Source organism: Eptesicus fuscus, chromosome 6 (genome assembly GCF_027574615.1).
Source record: "Eptesicus fuscus isolate TK198812 chromosome 6, DD_ASM_mEF_20220401, whole genome shotgun sequence".
Classification (NCBI taxonomy): domain Eukaryota; kingdom Metazoa; phylum Chordata; class Mammalia; order Chiroptera; family Vespertilionidae; genus Eptesicus; species Eptesicus fuscus.
The window spans coordinates 100,722,080-100,739,904 of NC_072478.1; the positions used below are offsets into that span (position 1 = coordinate 100,722,080).

Below are 17,825 nucleotides of genomic sequence, written 5' to 3' on the forward strand. Positions count from 1 at the left end.
ATCTTGGTATAGTCACGCCAAGAGGAGGACCCATATAAACAGCTCTGCTTGCTCTCTTTCTTTCTCAAGTTATTTTCTATTAACAGAAGTAAGCTTGAAAGGGAATGTTAAAAAAGGAAATTTCAATTCCCTATCAATTCAAGTCAAAGTCTTTTTGATTTTATGATTCAAGGCAATGGGACTGTCCATAGCTGGGAAGGCTGAGTACTGCAGACATAAAGAACATGCATGCTGCAGTCAGGGGGCCCTGGGCAAGTCAGTGAACCTCTCTGAACCTCGATGTCCTCATCTGTAAAATGGGACTTAGAGACAGGGTTGCTGTGAAGCTGAACAAGGTAGTGATGTGGAACAGTGCAGTGCCTGGCCTACAGTAGCACGCAGTACATGGTAAGAGAATTCGGAGAGGTTCACAGGACTCTCGGGTACTCAGCCAGGCGGGCATGTGGCTGAGCGGTAACCTGAGAGAGGGGATAGTCGAGTCACACATCCCCGGGAGAGCCCAGAGCCCGCTCCTGGGCCTAGGCCAGGGTTCGGTTCCCACCATGGCTGTCTCTCCTGGGAGAGGACACGGACTCCATGACATGCACCATCAACACAATCTCTGGTTACACTGGGTCGAGGATTTATCAAGAAACAAGCTGAATGGGAGGCGCCAAGATCCCTCTCTTCATTGTCAGACAGCAGGTGTCTGCACAGGCGCGTGGCGCTGAACTAACACCAGGTAAAGAACCTTGGGCCTCCATGTTAACTGTGCTTGAAGGTCAAGGGAACAGACTTCAGTCTGCACGGCACCAGGGTCCAAGTGCTCCTAAGGAGTGGGGGTCAGGTTCAGAGGAGTCTCCCAGGTTCATCAAAGTCTCGGACTCACGCCCGTGTCCCCCATTCCCATGCTCACATCCCTTCCCATAAAGATGGTGGGAGGGGGCGGGCCTAACCACTGTGACCTTTGGGTTAACTACACTTGGGAAAATGACCTTGGGCTGGGCTTCTCCCCTGCAACAATGGGGCATATGCTTCGGGTACACCTGCTCGCTTTGCGTGGGAGGTACGACTGGTGGTTTGAGCTTGGACCCGTCTACTTTACCCGGCTGGCATCCAGACTAGATCTGGGGAGTGGCGACTCCATTTGGGGTAGATGTGGATACACATCTTAGCCTGGCCTCAGGGTGCTTCTCCGCCCCTTTCGGGCCCGTATCTCTCCCTGGAGGGGAGGCACTCAGCGGTGTGGCGACTCCCACCCTGCCCCGAGGCTGCCCGGAGGGTCTGGCGGGTGGCGGCTGCGGTGTCCAGAGCAGAGAGGTGTCCAGCGGTGCGGTGCGGTGCGGCGGGCCATGCTGCAGGAGAGCGCGGAGCTTTCCGCGGTGCTTGACAGAACCATGTTCCGTTTCCATCGTTCCACCACATGGTTAGATCAAGCACAAAGGAAAGCCCCGCGGCGACCGGGCAGTCAGGTCAGGAAGCAGCGTCAGAGAGAGGACAGCTCAGTGGAAGCAGCGTGGAGAGGCGGGAGCCGAGGAGGCCCCACGGAGCGAGATTAGTACCAGGAGTGGGTCCGCGGGAGCACTTCCGAAGACAGGAGCCCCCGCCCCGAGCCCACCCCAGGAGAGACACCGGAGGAGGGCGGGGAGAGGAGGGGGGAGACCCGACACCTCCACTCAGGATGTCGGGGCAGAACGCATCCTTCCCCAGACAATGAAAGCAGCAGGGGCCCAGTCACGTCACCCCCTGAACTGAGCCTCTGCGCCCCACGCGGTCACGCCTCTGATCCCACACGGCGCCAAACTCCCAAACTCAGCAGAAGCGCCTGCTGTGTGCTCAGTCCCGAGGCCCCCCCCCAGCAGAGCCTCCCCAACAGCCCGCCCAGCCCTTGCTAGAGACGCGCCACCATTCCCGGGGGTCTGGCAAAGCCGCCACGATCTTCAGGAAAAGCCCTCTGATGTGCCACAATTGAGGAGTCGCCTCAGTGTCCTACAGGGTCCCCAGAACCCCCCTGGCTGACGGACGTCCCTCCCAGATTGCCCAAGATATAATGGGGAGGGGGGAGCGGAAATCTGAGGGAAAATACACGTTTCTAGCAAGGGAGGCAGAAGGGGGAGCCAATGGGCCCTGCATTGGGACGGAGACCCGCAGTCAGTGTTCTGAGAACACTGCTTTCACAGAGGAGGTGCCGGTGCTGAGGACGGCCTCTTTCAGACTGAGAGGAGGAAGGAGGGGAGGATACCAGTTCCAGGCCCTTGGTGATTTCCTGATTTCTTCCATGGCTGTGAATCAGTTGGGGTGGGGGGGGGGAGGAGGGGGGAAGGTGAGGCAACAGCCAAGTATTTCGGATGCCAAGGCCCAGGTGAGGATGCTGGGCTTTATGTCCCCAGGATCTTGCAAGAGATCGGGCAGCTTTCATGCACCTGCTGGCTCGGGACTCCCCCCCCCCCCACCCGCATCCCCCCAGCCACTGGGAGGAGACGTGTACCTGGAAGAGACCTGATCCAGGGCCAGGTGACCGGGCCCCTCCCTCCCTGCCCTGCCCTGCCCTGTGACGGAGCGACGGGTCACTGTCCTTCCACAGTGTGTTTTTGGGACGAGGCCATCTCAGCATCTGGACAGTGCACCGGTGTCTGCAGTGGGCGGCCGGGCAGCCAAGGGCACTGTGCAGCTCTGGGTCCGGCCCTTGTCTCCCTAAGCCCTCGCCTCTGCCCGACCCGAGTTGGCCACTGTCATTCAGACCCAACTCCGCTTGGACCCCAGGCATGCAGGCTCGGTAAGAACTCTGGTTTGGGGATTTGGTGTTCGGGCGTGACAGGCCCTCAGGGCCACAGCAGGGCCACCGCCCGCTCCTGCCCCTGCTGCCAGCCTGAACACCAGGGAGGCTTTCCCTCTCCCTGGTCTCCTCAACGACAACCAGGGGAGGGGCCCGGGGGGCAGCGACGGAGAGTCTCCTCAGCCCGTGGGAACTGGGTGTCTGAGCTGGTCCCTTCTCCCGGGTGGCTCCGTCTCTTCCTCTCTGGCAGGGCCTGGTGGGCTGGGGGGCTCTAAAGCTCTAATTCCCTGAGTGCCACGCTGCTGGCCACCTTTGCACATCTGGTGTCCCCACCTCTGGACTTTTCGCCAGGAGAGTGGCCTCTTGCTGACGGGTGCCCACACACACAGTGGCGGGGGACGGGGGAGGAGGAAGGAGGGAAGACGGTATCTTCCAACTGCCCGTGCTCCCCGGGGTGGGCTCGGGGTCCCCGCAGCCAGACGGCGCCCTTCGGGAGGACGTAATCGGGTGGTCAGATCACCGCAGCTGGCAGCCTCTGCCTCTAGCCTGACCTGCTGCCCGGGGAGGTGGGTGCGGCTGAGGGAGCACACGCAGGGCTGCTGGAACCCCAGACCCACCGTGAGGGGCTTTACGTGCTGCAGGAGCCGCCCTCAAATGGGCTCCTAATTACATCAGCGGTCTCTGCAATGGGGCGCTTTTAGGGGGAAGTAAAAGGCAGAGTTATTATCTGTCAAATCCACTGCGTGTCACCGGCCCCTCCTCCTTTCCTCCTGGAAACAGCGTTAGGGCTCTGGCTCCGCTGCCCAGGCCAGGGCGGCGGGCCCAGCGTCTCCCAGAGCCCAGGCCTCTGGGGCTCAGCAGCTCGCTCTCTCTCCCTCCCCTGCGGCTCAGGAAACAGAAGCTGCAGAGTGCTCTCGCTTTCTCTGCCTTTAGAGCAATAATAAGAGAGGGAGGGGCGTGCGCCATGTCTGCTTGGTACTGATGACAACAAGACACTTAGAGAGCGTCAGGCTGGGCCGCCCTTTGTCCTTGTCCGTTGCATGTGTATTTCCCAGCATTCCTGCCTCACACAGAGAGAGCAGCAGATCCTGCAGTGCAGAGGCCGGTAGGCTGGGCGAAGCTAGAGTCAGAGCCAGGCTCCACGGCCCTGTGTTCTGGGTCTACTCGCTACTTTCTCTTTCTCCTACTTGCCCCTTCCCCCCGCCTCCCTCCCAGCCTACAGTCACGCCTGTGTCCCCGGGAGACGCCAGTCTCAGACCCTGCCCCCCAGAACCCTGGCATCGATCTGGAGCCCCACACCAAACAGGACCCCCATGAGAGAGACTGAGGGTCGGGTTGGCACCTGCCTTCCTCTCCCTCTGATTGCCTCTCTTCTTGAGCACACCTGCCTGTCAGAGCGAATGAACGTGGCCGTGGCCAGACAGGCCGGGGACGAGGGGGCAGTGTCAGTCAGGAGGAGAGGCCCCTGGGAGGGGTGGCTGAGCCTCAGGGGACAGCCCTGGGTGGGGAGGAACTTCAGACAGAGTTCAGGGGTGGGGTGGAGGGAGGAGCCATTAGACCGGGAAAGACAGTCATTCAAGCAGCTGGACCTCCTTCCCAAATGCTCTTCTCTCCCAGGTGCTGTGAGGAGCGAGCTAGACCCCGGTCCGGCCCGCCTCCACCATGGCTGGCCGTGACCTTGGGGTGCCTGTCACCTCTGAGCCCCCGGCTCCCTCTGCTGCAGGGCGGGGGCCAGTCCTGCTGGCCTCACAGGACTGTGGGAAGAACCAAGCCAAAGCAGAGCACGCGGCACCGCGCTCACCAAGGCGAGAAACTGCTCTCCCAGCAGACATGCTGCTCTGGGGGCGACAACCGGGAGCAGCGCCTCCTAGGGCCCAGACTCCCTGTTACCCCCAAGCCGCTCCAGGTATTTGCTGCTGTTGAAAAAAACAAGACAGCTGAAGTTGATCCTTCTGGAGACGGGGACTCCAGGGTGTGACTTAGAGGGCCGAAAGGGCTTGCCAGCAGCAGAAGCCTGCCCCCGGGCCCTCTCCAGGCCACCCAGCTGGCGCTGCCCGGGAAAGTGCGCCCTGGGGTGGGGAGAGGAGAGGCTCTCGCGGACACACGGATTGTGAGGTTGGTGCGGCATCTCGGCTCGTCCCGCTATCAATCTCTTACCGCTGGGAACACAGTGCGGCTTGGTGACTTTTTTTCCAGGAGCAAAGGACACAAATGACAGTCATTTTTAACTGCCCATTCCCCTAACTACTGGGTCAGGGAGAGCGACCTCCCTTTCCAAGAGCTGAGAGCGCCCCTGCCATTATGCCGGGTGTCTCTCCTGGAGCGGTGGGGAGCGAGGCGGCAGAGGGAGCCTGGGGACCCGAGGTCAAGGCTTGCTCTTCTCTGGCGATCAGAGTTACCAGTCCGGCGGGGGGAGCTGGCAAACATGTCTGTGAAACCTGTAATCCACTGTGGGTGAGGGCTGCACCAGGCGGTCTTAGAGGGGAGAAGAGGCCCCCAAGATTATATGCTGCCCGCCGCCTGGCCTGAGGAATACCTCCCTACCTGCCACTTGGGGAGCACGCTTCAGACACTAGAAAAAAATGCGTGAAAAGCCCCGCCCCAACCTAGCTTCCACCTGCCGCCTGGGCTCCGTCTCTCCTGAAACCACGCATCCCCCTGCCGCCCCCCACCCCCACCCCATGATTTTACTGTGTGTGTGTGTTTTATTTTAAATCCATAAGGTAATTGGGTTTCTGCAGGACTAACTGAATTTCCCCAATTTAATTTGCAAAGCTGCTCCCAGGAGCCACTGCAGCTCGCTGTCCTCCAGATCGGATTACGGGCCTCCAGGGGCGAGGAGGGAGGTGGGCCGCCCTAACCTGATTACCTGAGCAGCGGAACTTCTTGCTCTTGACCTGGCTGATGCGCTTGTTGGCCAGCCGCCGGGGGCTGCTGCAGCGCGCCCCGCTGGTCTCGATGGGGTTGTCCTGCAGGTAGTCCGCCAGCCACTTCAGATGGCAGTCGCACACAAACGGGTTTTGGGCTAAGTGGCTGGGAGAGGGAGGGGCGTCCATCAGGAGTGACCCGTGGTGCCCACACCACCCCCTCCGGCTCGGTGCTGGGTCCTGGCCATCCAGGGCACGGACCCCTCCCTCATCACCCCAGGAGGCCTGGGGGGCGCGGGGGCTGCTTTCAGAGGGGACCAGAGAGGGGCTGGGGACTCGGCCTCGCCCACTCGGGGCAGGACCCACCGCGGATCCCCCCCCGGACCCTCACCCATGCCAATCCTGACGGGCAAAGCGAGCTGCAGGCCTAGGGGGTGTGCGCAGAGCAGACGGCGTTTGTCTCTGTGCTCCGCCACACGGGCGCATAAGGCAGCTGGCGGGGCGGCGGGCACCGGGGTGTCCATAAGAAGCGGCGGCACTGCTGCCGCCACCGCGCCGTCGTGGGCAGCACCGTGGCCTCGCTCCCCTTGGCTCAGTGAGAAAACCCTGCAGAGCTGCACACGGTGCCTGGCACGTGGGAGGGGGCCAATAGGGAGGAACCGTTCCTGCTCTTTACTGGTTCCTGTCTCTTGCTGCGGGCCAAGTGCCTGATGACTCAGACACCCCCGGCTGACGGTCTGGCCACCGGCTGGGGTGAGGGTCTCAGCGTGGGGCTGGAGCCTTCAGAAACATGGCCTGAGACCTGTACTAGGTGGTCAGCGATCTCACGGACCTCTCTGTGAACATGTGCAGTGCTAGGGAGTGAGGAACTGCTCCCAAGGCGGGCGGTGGAATACTCCTAGGGTGCCCGTATCAGAGGGTAGCCGGGGTGGGGGTGGGGGTCGGTAGTGGTGGGTTATCCCCAGAGAATATCGTGGCTGCAGTGAATAAGAGAGCAGTTGAGGGGCAACTCTGCCTGGATTCAAATCCTGATTCTCACTAGCTGTGCAACCTTGAGTAAGTTACCTAACCTCTCTGAGCCTTGGTTTCCTCTCACAGAACCGGGGGATCATATCAGCACCTATCACAAAGGGTTGTTATAAGGCTTAGAGGTTTGCATCCAGGGGAGGAACTGAGCGTGGCGCCCAGCATGGTGTGAGCTCAGAACAGGGGAGCTGTACTAGTGCCCACTCTGCCCGCATGCGGGGGTCCCCGTGGCCAGGTGCGGGTCCCCTGCTGCCTGGGCATACTCACAGCGTCTGGATGGCCTGCAGAGGGGCGAAGAGTCCCTTGCTGATGGTCTGCAGCTTGTTGTCATAGAGGGAGAGCAGGTTGAGGTTCTGCAGGTCCTGGAACGTGTTCACCCGCAGGCAGTTGATCTTGTTGGCATTGAGGAGGCTGCAAGCACAAGAGAGGCGGGTGACCCACTGACCCTGGTCGTCCGCCGTGGGCCCAGGGCTGATGCAGGGACCGGGCTGCAGAGCTCCTACGCTCTCCTCTCAGAGAGAGAGGGACTCGCCTTCCTGTGGCCACAGACACTTAGAAGATGCTGGGGCACCATGGCCGCTGTGCCACACTCTGCCATCATCTGGAGTCTCCCCTCGAGCCCGTGCCCGGGAGGAAGGCTGGAGATGGTGCCCACGTGTGCGGCTTTCTGCTCTAGAATGCAGAGGTTCCAGGACAAAAAAAAAAAAAAAATCATATGCACAACTGTTTCCAAGCTGTAGTTGACTGACTAAAGACCATTTTGATTCAGAAAAGTCCTTGGTTCTTTGGGATCACTTATTCCACTGGAAATCTGATGAAAGTTATAGAGCATCCTCCCAGAAAGCACACATCCATGGGTGGGTTTGTATCACAGAGTTCTCTCTCTCTCTCTCTCTCTCTCTGAGCATCATATAAACATGCCTTGCAGGTGGAACTCAGTCCAGCACAGGCGATGCTGTGAGGGGACAGGAGAGTATTCCAGATGCAGCTGGAAAGTCAAGCAAATTGGGGTCCCCTAAAGAACCCACATTTCCCAGACTGACGAGTGGTGCCCTTGACACTCGCTTAAAGTAATCTCCCAGTCCCTCCTAAATGGAAGCAGGGGCGGGGGAACCGAACTAACCAGCTAAACGCCGAAGTTTTAAAATTCCTATTTTCAGGGCTGGCCCAGAGCTTCCCTGGTGGGGAGCAGCCCCCGAGGATCGTAACAGACTGTCTCGTCTCCGGAGGCCCTTGATGCCAGGGCCCCCGGGGCTTCTGCTGGCAGCGCGATCATCTGTGCCACCTGTTCCTGCTGCAGCCGGTGTGCGGGCAGCTGCGGCCGTGACAGGAGGAGCTGCCTGTGTAATCTGGCAAATAATGGGCAGGGTCCCCAGGGCTCGCACAGATGTCCGCCCGCCTCACGGTGCAAACGAGCTCGTGTTGCGGGAACACTTCTCGTGTCTGCCAAAGTGCCTGTCTGACGGCCTTGTGTTCCCACAGTCACCTGGGCAGATGGGCAGAGCTCGCCCCTCAAGTCACAGGTGGGGAAACCGAGGCGGAGTGGGGGGGATCTGCCTGAGGTCACACGCTGGGAGTGGTTGTGATCACTGGGGTCTGCAGAGGGACCGTGTCTTCTGTATGAATGCCTCACCTCCTGCCCACGCCTATCCCTTTTGTAGCTGCCCAGCTCTAGAATTTCCTGTGCTTTAGAGATCACGTTTTAGTCGAGGCCCCTCCGTTTGGGGCATTCTGAGAAGGATGCCAGGGAGCAGAGAAACAGGGAGAAAAGCTAGAGAGCCCCCAGGGCCCAGCACCCAAGAGTCAGGGACAAATGGACCACACACACACACACACACACACACACACACACACACACACTTTTTGATTGGTTTAAAACAAGAAGTATGTGGTAAATGACTTGTTCCAAACGTTGACATTCAGGGCCTCCCGAGGGCACTGTCTAGGCTGGCGAATAGTGAATCATTTAGCGAAGAGGCCAACTCAGAGGTGCGTCTGATGGCCCAAGGATAGGATCCTCCCCATAATACAGTGCAACATCCCACATGTAAATACCGTATTTTCCAGCGTATAGGACGACTGGGCGTATAGAAGATTTTCCTGGGTTAAAAAGTCGTCTTATATGCCGGAAAATACGGTATGTTCATTCAGTCCTCCATGTGTTAAAAAAACACCTCTCTCTCTCTCTCTCTCTCTCTCTCTCTCTCTCTCTCTCACACACACACACACACACACATCAGATTTCTATTTTTTTTTTTTTGAAAAAAAAAATGCAGAATCTGGGTCCACTGGAGGCAGCTATGGAGTGGCTGCCCCTTTTGATAGAACATATGCCCTGTTTGCCACAGTCCTCACTTCTCCCTATTGTCTGCCCTTCACTATTCCATCTACCTTGCCTGCCTGCATAGGCATTTAGATTTGAGACGCTAGTGCAGATGCATAAGCCTAATTGCAGGACTTGGTTCTGGGGAGTGCAGGACGCTGGTCAAGGATGGCCATGGGGAGGAGGAGTGGCAACCGTGACCTGCCTTGAAAGAGTGTCCAAACTGCATCCCGCTCTGGCACCTTCTGCTCCCCTCAGAACTTCTGAGGCTTCTTTTTCTTGTTCCCTACTGCCTCCAGATCTCTCGGCATGGGGTGCTGTCTCGAAGGTGTGAGGTGTCTCACCACCCAGGCTGGCAGAATTACTCGGCCAAGACAGCATGGCGGGTGGCCTGCGTGGAGCAGGAGCTCAAGGAAACACGAAGGGCGCGGGCTTGGTCCCTTTTGCTCTCCCAGGACGCGTGGCTCCTAAGGCACGACTCGGAGGTGCAGGGAGAGATAACATGAAGCAGCGCATCCAGAAGGAGATGCCGATGGTCTCACTGATCCCAGCCCGGGTGCGGCCTGACAGCCGGTCCCTCCTCTCTCCTTGGAAGGAAGGCTGGCAGCCACTCCACCCCTCTGCTCCATGCATGGAACACGGACAAGTCGGAGGGGCATTTAAGAAACACCCGGTCATGGAGCAAATAGAGAGCACACAGCTATTGGAAAGGGGGTTTAGCAGCTCCTCACTGCAGGAACTGACGCGCCCTCTGTCTTGATCTGCCCTGGTTCTCGCCCCTGAGACATGATGACAATCACGAGTCATCTCGGGAGACCATGGCCTGTGTGCGCCCTGTGCTACACACTCTCCACAGCCCTTTCTGTGCCGTATTTCCTCTCACCCGCATGTCCTCATTTTGCCGATGAGGAAACTGAGGGTCAGAGTGGCCCCCAGCAGTAAGCGAAGCTCCAGCCACTCGACTCCACAGCTCATCTCTGACCCACTACGTACAATCCATAGTCTCTCCTGTCCGATGGAAGGGGCTCCCGTCCCTGGCGAGGGGCGCTCTTGCCTGGCTCTGGAATGCACTGGGCATGCCTCAGGTGGATGGGTCTGGTTGGGTCTAGGAGACGCTGCTGGCCTCTGGGTTGTGTTGAGGCACTTTAAGGAGGACTTGGCACCAAGCTGGCAGAGGGGCTACTCAGCACACTGCCATGGGCACAGAGGGGCCGGTCTTCGCTGATAGATCGCCCCTGTACCACGCAGGGCTGCGGCCATTAGGGATCACTGTCTACCTGCTGATTTGGGGGGTGGTGTGCTTGTCTGTGCTCCCCTCACCTGAGCTCTCAGTCTCTTCTGGGCAGCCCAGGGGCAACGACGAAGCAGAGACAACGGCCTCCCTCATGGAAGACGGGGAGCTCCAGCTTGCCGTGGTCAAGAGGCTGCTGGTATGCAAGCTTGGAACTTGGACGCCCCAACTGGCTCCCCACTTGATGGACTTACAGTTGGAACCAGAGAGTCAGGGGGCTGGGGGCATGTCGCGTTTATAACTATTTCCCCAGAAGCAGATCCAACCATGCTGTGGGGACACCTGCTCCCAGACCCAGCACCCAAGGGAACCTCAAGGTCATATAAACAAAAGGGAGGGGGTGCTGGGAGGATCAGGCCAGGTGAGCAGCTGTGCTCACAGGACCTTCCAGGTAATATGTCAGGTCATAGCTAACAGGTTGTAAGTTCTATGTGTGGCAGGCACTCGCCATGCGCCTGTCCAATATTAACTCACAGAAGCTTCCCACAGCCCTATGAAGTAAGTGCTCTCTCCACCTGACACTGGGCACCCTGGGACTCAGAGAGCGTAAGTGCCTTTGCCCAAAGTTGCACAATTAGCAACCAGGAGGTTGAGAGTCGGATCCATGTCACCTAAGCCCACAGACCTCACTCCTGGCCACTGTGCCCCCAGACACTCAGCCACTCCCACTAAGGGACCGGAACCACCGAGGGCCTCCGGGAGGCGTGGGCCTCATCCTCCCAGCCACTCCCAGCCACTCCCAGCCACTTAGTAACGAGTCCATCACAAAACCAAACCAAAAGCCGGGCTCCGCAGAGGAGATGAAGGCGAAGGGCATCGAGAGTGGAACTACACGTGCGCCACCTCCTAAATCCACTCCCCAGTGTAGCTCTGCCGGCACTCGCCGCCCCTTCTCCGAGCACTTTCGCGTCCACATATGTTCCGTGTCAAGAGGGATTAGTGCTCAGCCCATCGACTAACCAACACAACGTGCTGCGGAGAGATAATCCTTTCCAGGAGCTGCGCCTGCAGGCAAAGCCAGGCAGGAACCAGGAGCCGCCGGAGACCAGGGCGTGGAATAGCCCGTCCTGCTGAGGAGGGCTCTGTCTTCCTGTCCTCCTGTCCTCCTGTCCTCCTGTCCTCGCGGGGGGATGGGCCTGGCAGGGCAGGAAAGCTCCCAGGAGCTCATCACTCCGAAGCTTGCACGTCACTCACTCAGGTCCAGGTAATATGGGGAGATGGACCACAGGAGGGGACCACCACACCCAGTCTCCCAAAGAGGCCACCGGGCAGACCATTGGGACCCCATTTTTAGCTACTACCCTGGGCTGGATCTTTTCATTGCTAATCCCCCCCCCCCCCGGGGGGGGGGCCCACAGCCTTGGCTTCTAGGCTGGGAAAACACAAACATTTGGGGTCAGGTTTAAGGATGACTTGCATTCAAATCACCGTGGCAACACTAGCAGTCCACATGTGGCTTCAGTGGCCCAGAGCTATTTTCCCCGGGATGTTCATATCCTCACAGCTGCCGTGGGCTGCGGGAGACAGTGGCCTCTCTCCTCCTGGGATAGGGGGTTTGTCTGGAAATGCCGAGTGCAAACTCCAAACTCGGCAGGGCAGGGCAGGGCCTTCTCTGAAAGCTGGTGCCAAGGAGGAGTGCAGCAGCCCCTCCCCAGAGAACAGGGAAGCCCCTCCAGGAAAGAGGGGCGAAGGCGGGCCCGGGCTCCTGCCAGGGCGGGCTGCATGGCGCCCCTGTTCCTAACTCGAGGCTGAGGAGTCCCTTTCTGCTTCACACGCACACAGATGCAGGTAAACGGGAGGGAAGCCGGCACCCACAACCGCAGGGCATGGATCCCTTTCTTATAAAGGCTCTTCGTGGTTACACACAGCCTCTGTGAATCCCTGGCAGTCTCCCACACCATCACACGTCGGCATCAACTGTTAGTGAGGGCACCCGTTAGGGGAGCTCCTCTGGACCCCTGATTAAGCTGCAGGATATAGAGTCAAACCTCCCTCATCAATTTGTCTTCATCTTTAAGAAAATTTCTCTACAATTAACCTTCTGCCATCCTGAATTTCTTTATCCATTAATTGTGTAAAAGCCACTCTCCTGCCTTAGAACAAACAGGCTCTCATCCTTCCCCTATGAAATATGGGGATTTATTCTGACCTTCGGTAGCTTACTGAGGCCTGGCCCGGGAGGAGCCTGGTGATACCTGGCGCTGTGAGATCAAGGGACTCTGACCTGCCCAGAACCTCCTCTGCTCTGTGCGTGGGTGTTCCGGGCCACGTCATGCTAACACGCTCACTAGAGGACACAGGGGGTGGGGCCCTCCTAGTCCAACAACGGGCAAGGAGACTGTCCACATCTCTCCTGATAATGACTGCACCGCTGGCCACTGGTTGTCATGGTGACGCCTGATGCAGGGGAAATTGCAAATGCAGCAATGCCATCAGGTGGTCTGTCTGAAACACAGGCTCTCCTTCAAGCTCCACAGACTCAGGGGGCCCTGGGGCAGGGTGCACACAGCTGGGCTCTCCCAAGGCAACCAGCGGGAAGCTGAGGTCCGGAGAGCTGGGTGGGGAGCCCTCACCTGTTCTCAGGAGACCGAGTGACCTCCCCTGGTGCCACAGGCTTGTCCCTCCATCCCCCAGCAGTAAGTGGGGGCGGGGGGAAGGGAACCTGCCCATTGATGGCTACCTGGTTACTAATAAGTCCTTTAAGAGGAGTCAACCATTCACTCAATGACCAAGCACGGAAGGTGCCAGACTTGAGTCTCCCCAAGGGCTTTCCTTAGGAAGCTCCGGTGCAGAGGGAAGAACTCCTCCCTCCAGGATGAGTCAGAGAGTGCGTCTGCCTGTACTGCTGGGAGAATCCTCAGCATCTCCCTCTCCCCGTTTAAGGACCCACAGCTCCTGATCGCCATCTGCCAGGGCTCAGGGCGAGCATCGGTGGGGCGGTGACCCCCAGCCAAAGCACGTTCATGGAGAAGAGGCATCCATCACAAGAGGACCTGACCACAGCCCCGTCCTCCCCGGCTGAGTCGGTGAGGATTCCTGTCCCGGGATCCCCAGCTAGTTCTGCGGACCTGCCGTGCCGGGGTCTGCAGCGGAGTCTCTGGCGAGGATTCCGGAATCAGACTGCCTGGGTTCCAACGCTCACTTACATGCTGAACGACGATGGCCGGGTCACTCAACCCTCCGGGGCCTCAGTTTCCCCATCTGTAAAGCGGGCTTTCACCATTTCTGTAACCATGCGAAGGGATGGTGCGCGTGAAGTTCCCGGCGCAGGCCCCGGCGCGCATTAAGCGTTCAGTAAAAGCAAGCGTGTTTATTAGCGGCAGCGGCGACACCAGGGAAACCGCTGGCGAGGGAAAGTGAGCTGCAGGGAGCGACGTTTTGCTCGCTGCCCGGTAATTGGCATGTTGCTTGGCAAACTCCGAGATCCTCCAATGGTCTTGTCTGCCTTCCAAGAAAATCAAACAACAGGTGCTGGCTTGTCCTCACTTATTCCAGCCCCAAGACAGTCTGGCTGGTTGAAGGCCTCCTGGAGCAGGCTTCACATTGGATGTGGCCAGCGTTCCCCCAAGAGCTCCCACCTCCGGCGACTGCCGGCCCCGGGCGAGTGGCCTTCCTAGGCACGCCACGCAATCTCTGCGTGAGTGCTCTTTTCCCTGGGGAGGGGGTGGGGGAGGGGCCGTCACAGCGCAGCCTTCAGATGCCCATCAGAGGAGGACGTGACCTCTTTTCTTGCTGGAGGGAGGACTGACCCTTGAGCTGCAAGGTGAGGGATGGGGGCGGGGCACTCCGCTGGCTGTGCACCCAGGATCACCAACTCCATGAAGTCCCAGGAGCCCAGGAGCCTGGGGGGCAGAGGAATGGAGAGGAGCAAGAGCACACCCCTGCTTCCGGTGAGGAAGAGATGGAGGGAGCCTGGGACAGGTCTCGTCTCTGGTCGTCCAACTGCTCCCGTCCTTGGAGTTGGGGGCACGTGCCAGAGTCCTCACCTTGGATTCCGAGATGTCTCAGGTCTCAGCAGTTTTGGAGGCAGTCTCTGAGCACACTCCTCGCTCAGATGGGCACCCGACTCCCTCCCCAGCACCCTGCTCCAAGCTGACAGGCTGCCTCGCACCCCCCGAAGATAATGAGGGTCGCTGCTAATCACTGATGAACGTGTGTTTGTACAGTGAACGTGTGTTCGAACTGACGCCGTTCAGGATTAAGTACAGGGCGACATACCAGCTATTTTGGAAATGATGCAGGAAGGTTGCGTGCGTCCCGGGCTGGGCAAGTTTGGTGGGAAGGCTGAAAGGTTTAGAGAATGGGGGAGGGTGAGGGAGGGAAGGGCAGGCAGGACAGCGCACCCACTTTCTTACTGGCAGCATCGTGACAGGTGTCCCAAGGGAAAGAGCCAAGGCCACTCCATGTGGGGAAGGCGCGGCTTTGTGATGCACGGGGAGACAGAGAGAGGAGGAAAAAACACAAACCTCTCGCAAAGGGCCTTGGAGTCCCAGGAGAGGAAATTACTGACTGCCAGGGCATTCTAATCAGAGCCTTCTTATCAGAATGTCTCCCTGTCTAACGAGGAGAAAGCCAGTCTCCAGCGGGCTGAGCGCTAACTGAGATCTAATCAGGCCTCCTTCCAACGCTCAGCAGGCCAAGCCCCGTGGCGGGGACCCTTGCTGGTCCTTTCTGCAAACAGCCGGCCCGAGCTGTGTCAATCTTAGGCGTGTGTGTGTGTGTGTGTGTGTGTGTGTGTGTGTGTGTATGCGCTTTTTCTTTTCTCCCAGCTCCTCAGTTCCATCTGCTTAAAATCATGATGTGAAGCTGGAGTTGCCTCCTTGGCCCAAGCAAAGCCCTGCACGTCTATTAACCCCTGACAGCTGCAGCTCCAAGCTGGGAGACATTTCCTTTTTAAAAAACGCACATTTATCGAACCTTCGCTGCGTGCCATGTACTGTGCTCGGCTCCTGGATGCACGCTGTTTCTCCTTCACACACGCAAGGGCATTTTCCTCCTCACACCAAACCCAGATTGTAAAAGGACCTCGTAAAAGGTACTGCCCCAGCCTGTGGGACACAACATCCCCCATCCACCTCGAGGCTGATGCTATGGTTACTCTTCTTTCAAGAGACTAATCGCTATAGTCAACTAGCCTTACGGTGGCGGCTCTAACTCACAGTTTCTTTGCCACAAGCAGAGAACACCATCTGTGAATCACCCAGCGCCCCGCAGGGCCCTGTCCTGTCCTTCTAACCAACGGCCTCCCGGGCCCTCGGAGGGCTGGAACCTCTGACCACGAACGTGCCCCACTGCAAGGTGGACACGAGACAGAGCGGAGGGCGATGCAGAGAGAAAGCCAGCCTCCCCCTTGCTCGCAGCCAGCTGCTCTGAGGGACGTGCTGCCTGGGAGCTGGCTGGCACCTCCTCGCGACATGACTCACACGCTGTGTTGTCCGAGAGGAATCTGTCCAGGCGGAGCCTTAAAGGACATCGGGAGGCAGGGAGGAGAGATGTAGGAGGAAAAGGCTGGAGGCACAGCCTCACTTCCTCTTACAGGAGGAGTCCTGGGCGCCACCATGTGAGATGTGCTGCCGCCTTCCCTCTCTCCATCCTTGCTCCGGCCTCTCACCCCCCGGAGACCGCTGGACTCCCTGGTCTGCAACCTCACACTGCAGCTCCACTTAGGAGGTCCCTCTCCCCTTCCTCGCTGCCTGTGACTTGGAGGTGATTTTATTTAAAAAAAAATATTTTTATTGATTTCAGAGAGGAAGGGAGAGGGAGAGAAATAAACATCAATGATGAGAGAGGGTCATTGATCGCCTGCTTCCGGCACACCCCCTACTGGGGATTGAGCCAGCAACCTGGGCATGTGCCCTTGCACGGTTCCCGGGAATGGAACCGTGACCTCCTGGTTCATAGGTCAACACTCAACCACCGAGCCATGCCAGCTGGGCAGAAAAGACACACAAATACACACACACACACATGCACACACACATATGCACACACATACACATGAACACATTCACACACGCACATACTCATTTGAACTCAGATGCTCATCTCAGTGAACATACTTCCTGTGCTGGTCAGCGGGCGGAGCCTTCTGAGCCACAGGGCCACATGAGCTCCATGAAGTTTCCACACCTTATGCTCTCCATTGCTCACAGGATACTCCAGAGTGATTCCTGATCCCAGTAGGCGTCATGATGCACGGAGCCAACATGGGCATGGACATGCACACATACCCCGCACACCCACAGAATATGCATGTAGATGCTACAGCTACCTACTCACAAACCAGAGATAACCGCCCCCCCCCCATCAGACAATTGCAAAGTGCAGGATGAGCTGAATTCCTTTCCTCACCTCTCCACATCAGAGTTCACTTATCTTCTTCAAACACGAAAGCGCAAATGACCAGAATGAAATACAAGCAAATAAATAATCCCACAGCTCAAAATTCAAGGCAACTAATCTTCCTTAAATTAAATAAACACTTCCCTCTCGGCCATAGCTTACCAGCTAGAGTCACATCGGTGACTGATTAGGCTCCTCTCTAATGATCTCACCCCCTCCTCAAGGTCACATGTCTCCCGGCAGCTCTGTGGCTTCAGGACTGGGGTTTGGTGTATGTGTTAGTTCCCTGTCCCTAGCACACGCCCCTAAGATCCTGCTCCTTGTAGGATTCGGCTCCGGCCTAATCTCCAGCCCCCAACCTATGGTGAGTGCTATGCCTGGGCCAGGCTCCCAGCCGAAACCTTTTGGTTTGTTCACACTGACCTTGGACTTCCTCTGCCCACTCCCTGGCCCCCCTTCCAACACAAGGAGGTGCTGCAGGTGAGGGGCACAGCTCAGATTTATCTTTTCCTTCTGGTGGGTGGAGAGTCAAAAGAAGAACTCTACGGAGCAAGGCTCCAAGTTTGCAGGACGGAGCCTGCCAACGGTCCCAGACACACAAACAGCAACCGGTTCCTACTCACAGCAGCTGCAGGGACACCAGCCCGTCAAACAGCCCCTTGGCAATCTCGGTGATCTTGTTCCCGTAGAGCACCCTGGAAAAGAACGGAGAGACGGTGGTCACCGTGGATGTGTGGCCACCGGGACCCACTCATGTAGGAGACCGCCACCTCGGCCACTTGGGGGGAAGGGCTGTCAGAGTCCCCTTCCCCACCTCTCTCATCCCTTCTCGTCACCAGGGAGGTGGCCGCAAGTGCCACCTGGGCTGGAGGGACAAGCTGCCTGGGAGGTGAGGAGAAATGGGCTCTACGCTTTCACTCCTGGGCAGCCCAGCCCAGTAAGTGACCCCGGTGGGAAGAATCAGTCCCTTTGTGGTGCCGCCCGGAGCTGCCAATGTGACTCACACCCCGACAATAAATAAGATGTGGGGGAGGCTGGCTGGCCTTGTGTCCTCTCCCCTTCAGCACTGATCAGGCTGAGTCCAGCCTACAGGCTGTTTCCTTTCAGTCTCCCATCGCATCCTGGGAATTCCTGAGCTGAGTCCTCCCATCATCCATCTAGACAGGCCTTTGGGTGCCTGGGGTCCCACCCAGCTGGCTCAGAGACTGCTGAGTCAAGGAC

At 58.3% G+C, this 17,825-nt stretch overlaps 1 protein-coding gene and 1 non-coding gene across 2 annotated transcripts in view; both read right to left on the reverse strand.

Annotated features, from left to right (window-relative positions):
- SLIT3 (slit guidance ligand 3) overlaps nucleotides 1-17,825 on the reverse strand; it is a 526,414-nt gene that overhangs the window by 58,131 nt on the left and 450,458 nt on the right. Inside the window, exons 12-14 of the mRNA XM_008147633.3 lie at nucleotides 17,228-17,299; nucleotides 6,916-7,059; nucleotides 5,625-5,788 (exon numbers count right to left, since the gene is read on the reverse strand). Coding sequence (XP_008145855.2) covers nucleotides 5,625-5,788; nucleotides 6,916-7,059; nucleotides 17,228-17,299 — 380 coding nt within the window. The remainder of the gene's footprint in view (nucleotides 1-5,624; nucleotides 5,789-6,915; nucleotides 7,060-17,227; nucleotides 17,300-17,825) is intronic.
- Nucleotides 1,348-1,431, reverse strand: MIR218B (microRNA mir-218b). Its single transcript, NR_129136.2, has one exon. It is a non-coding gene; the product is annotated as a microRNA mir-218b (primary transcript).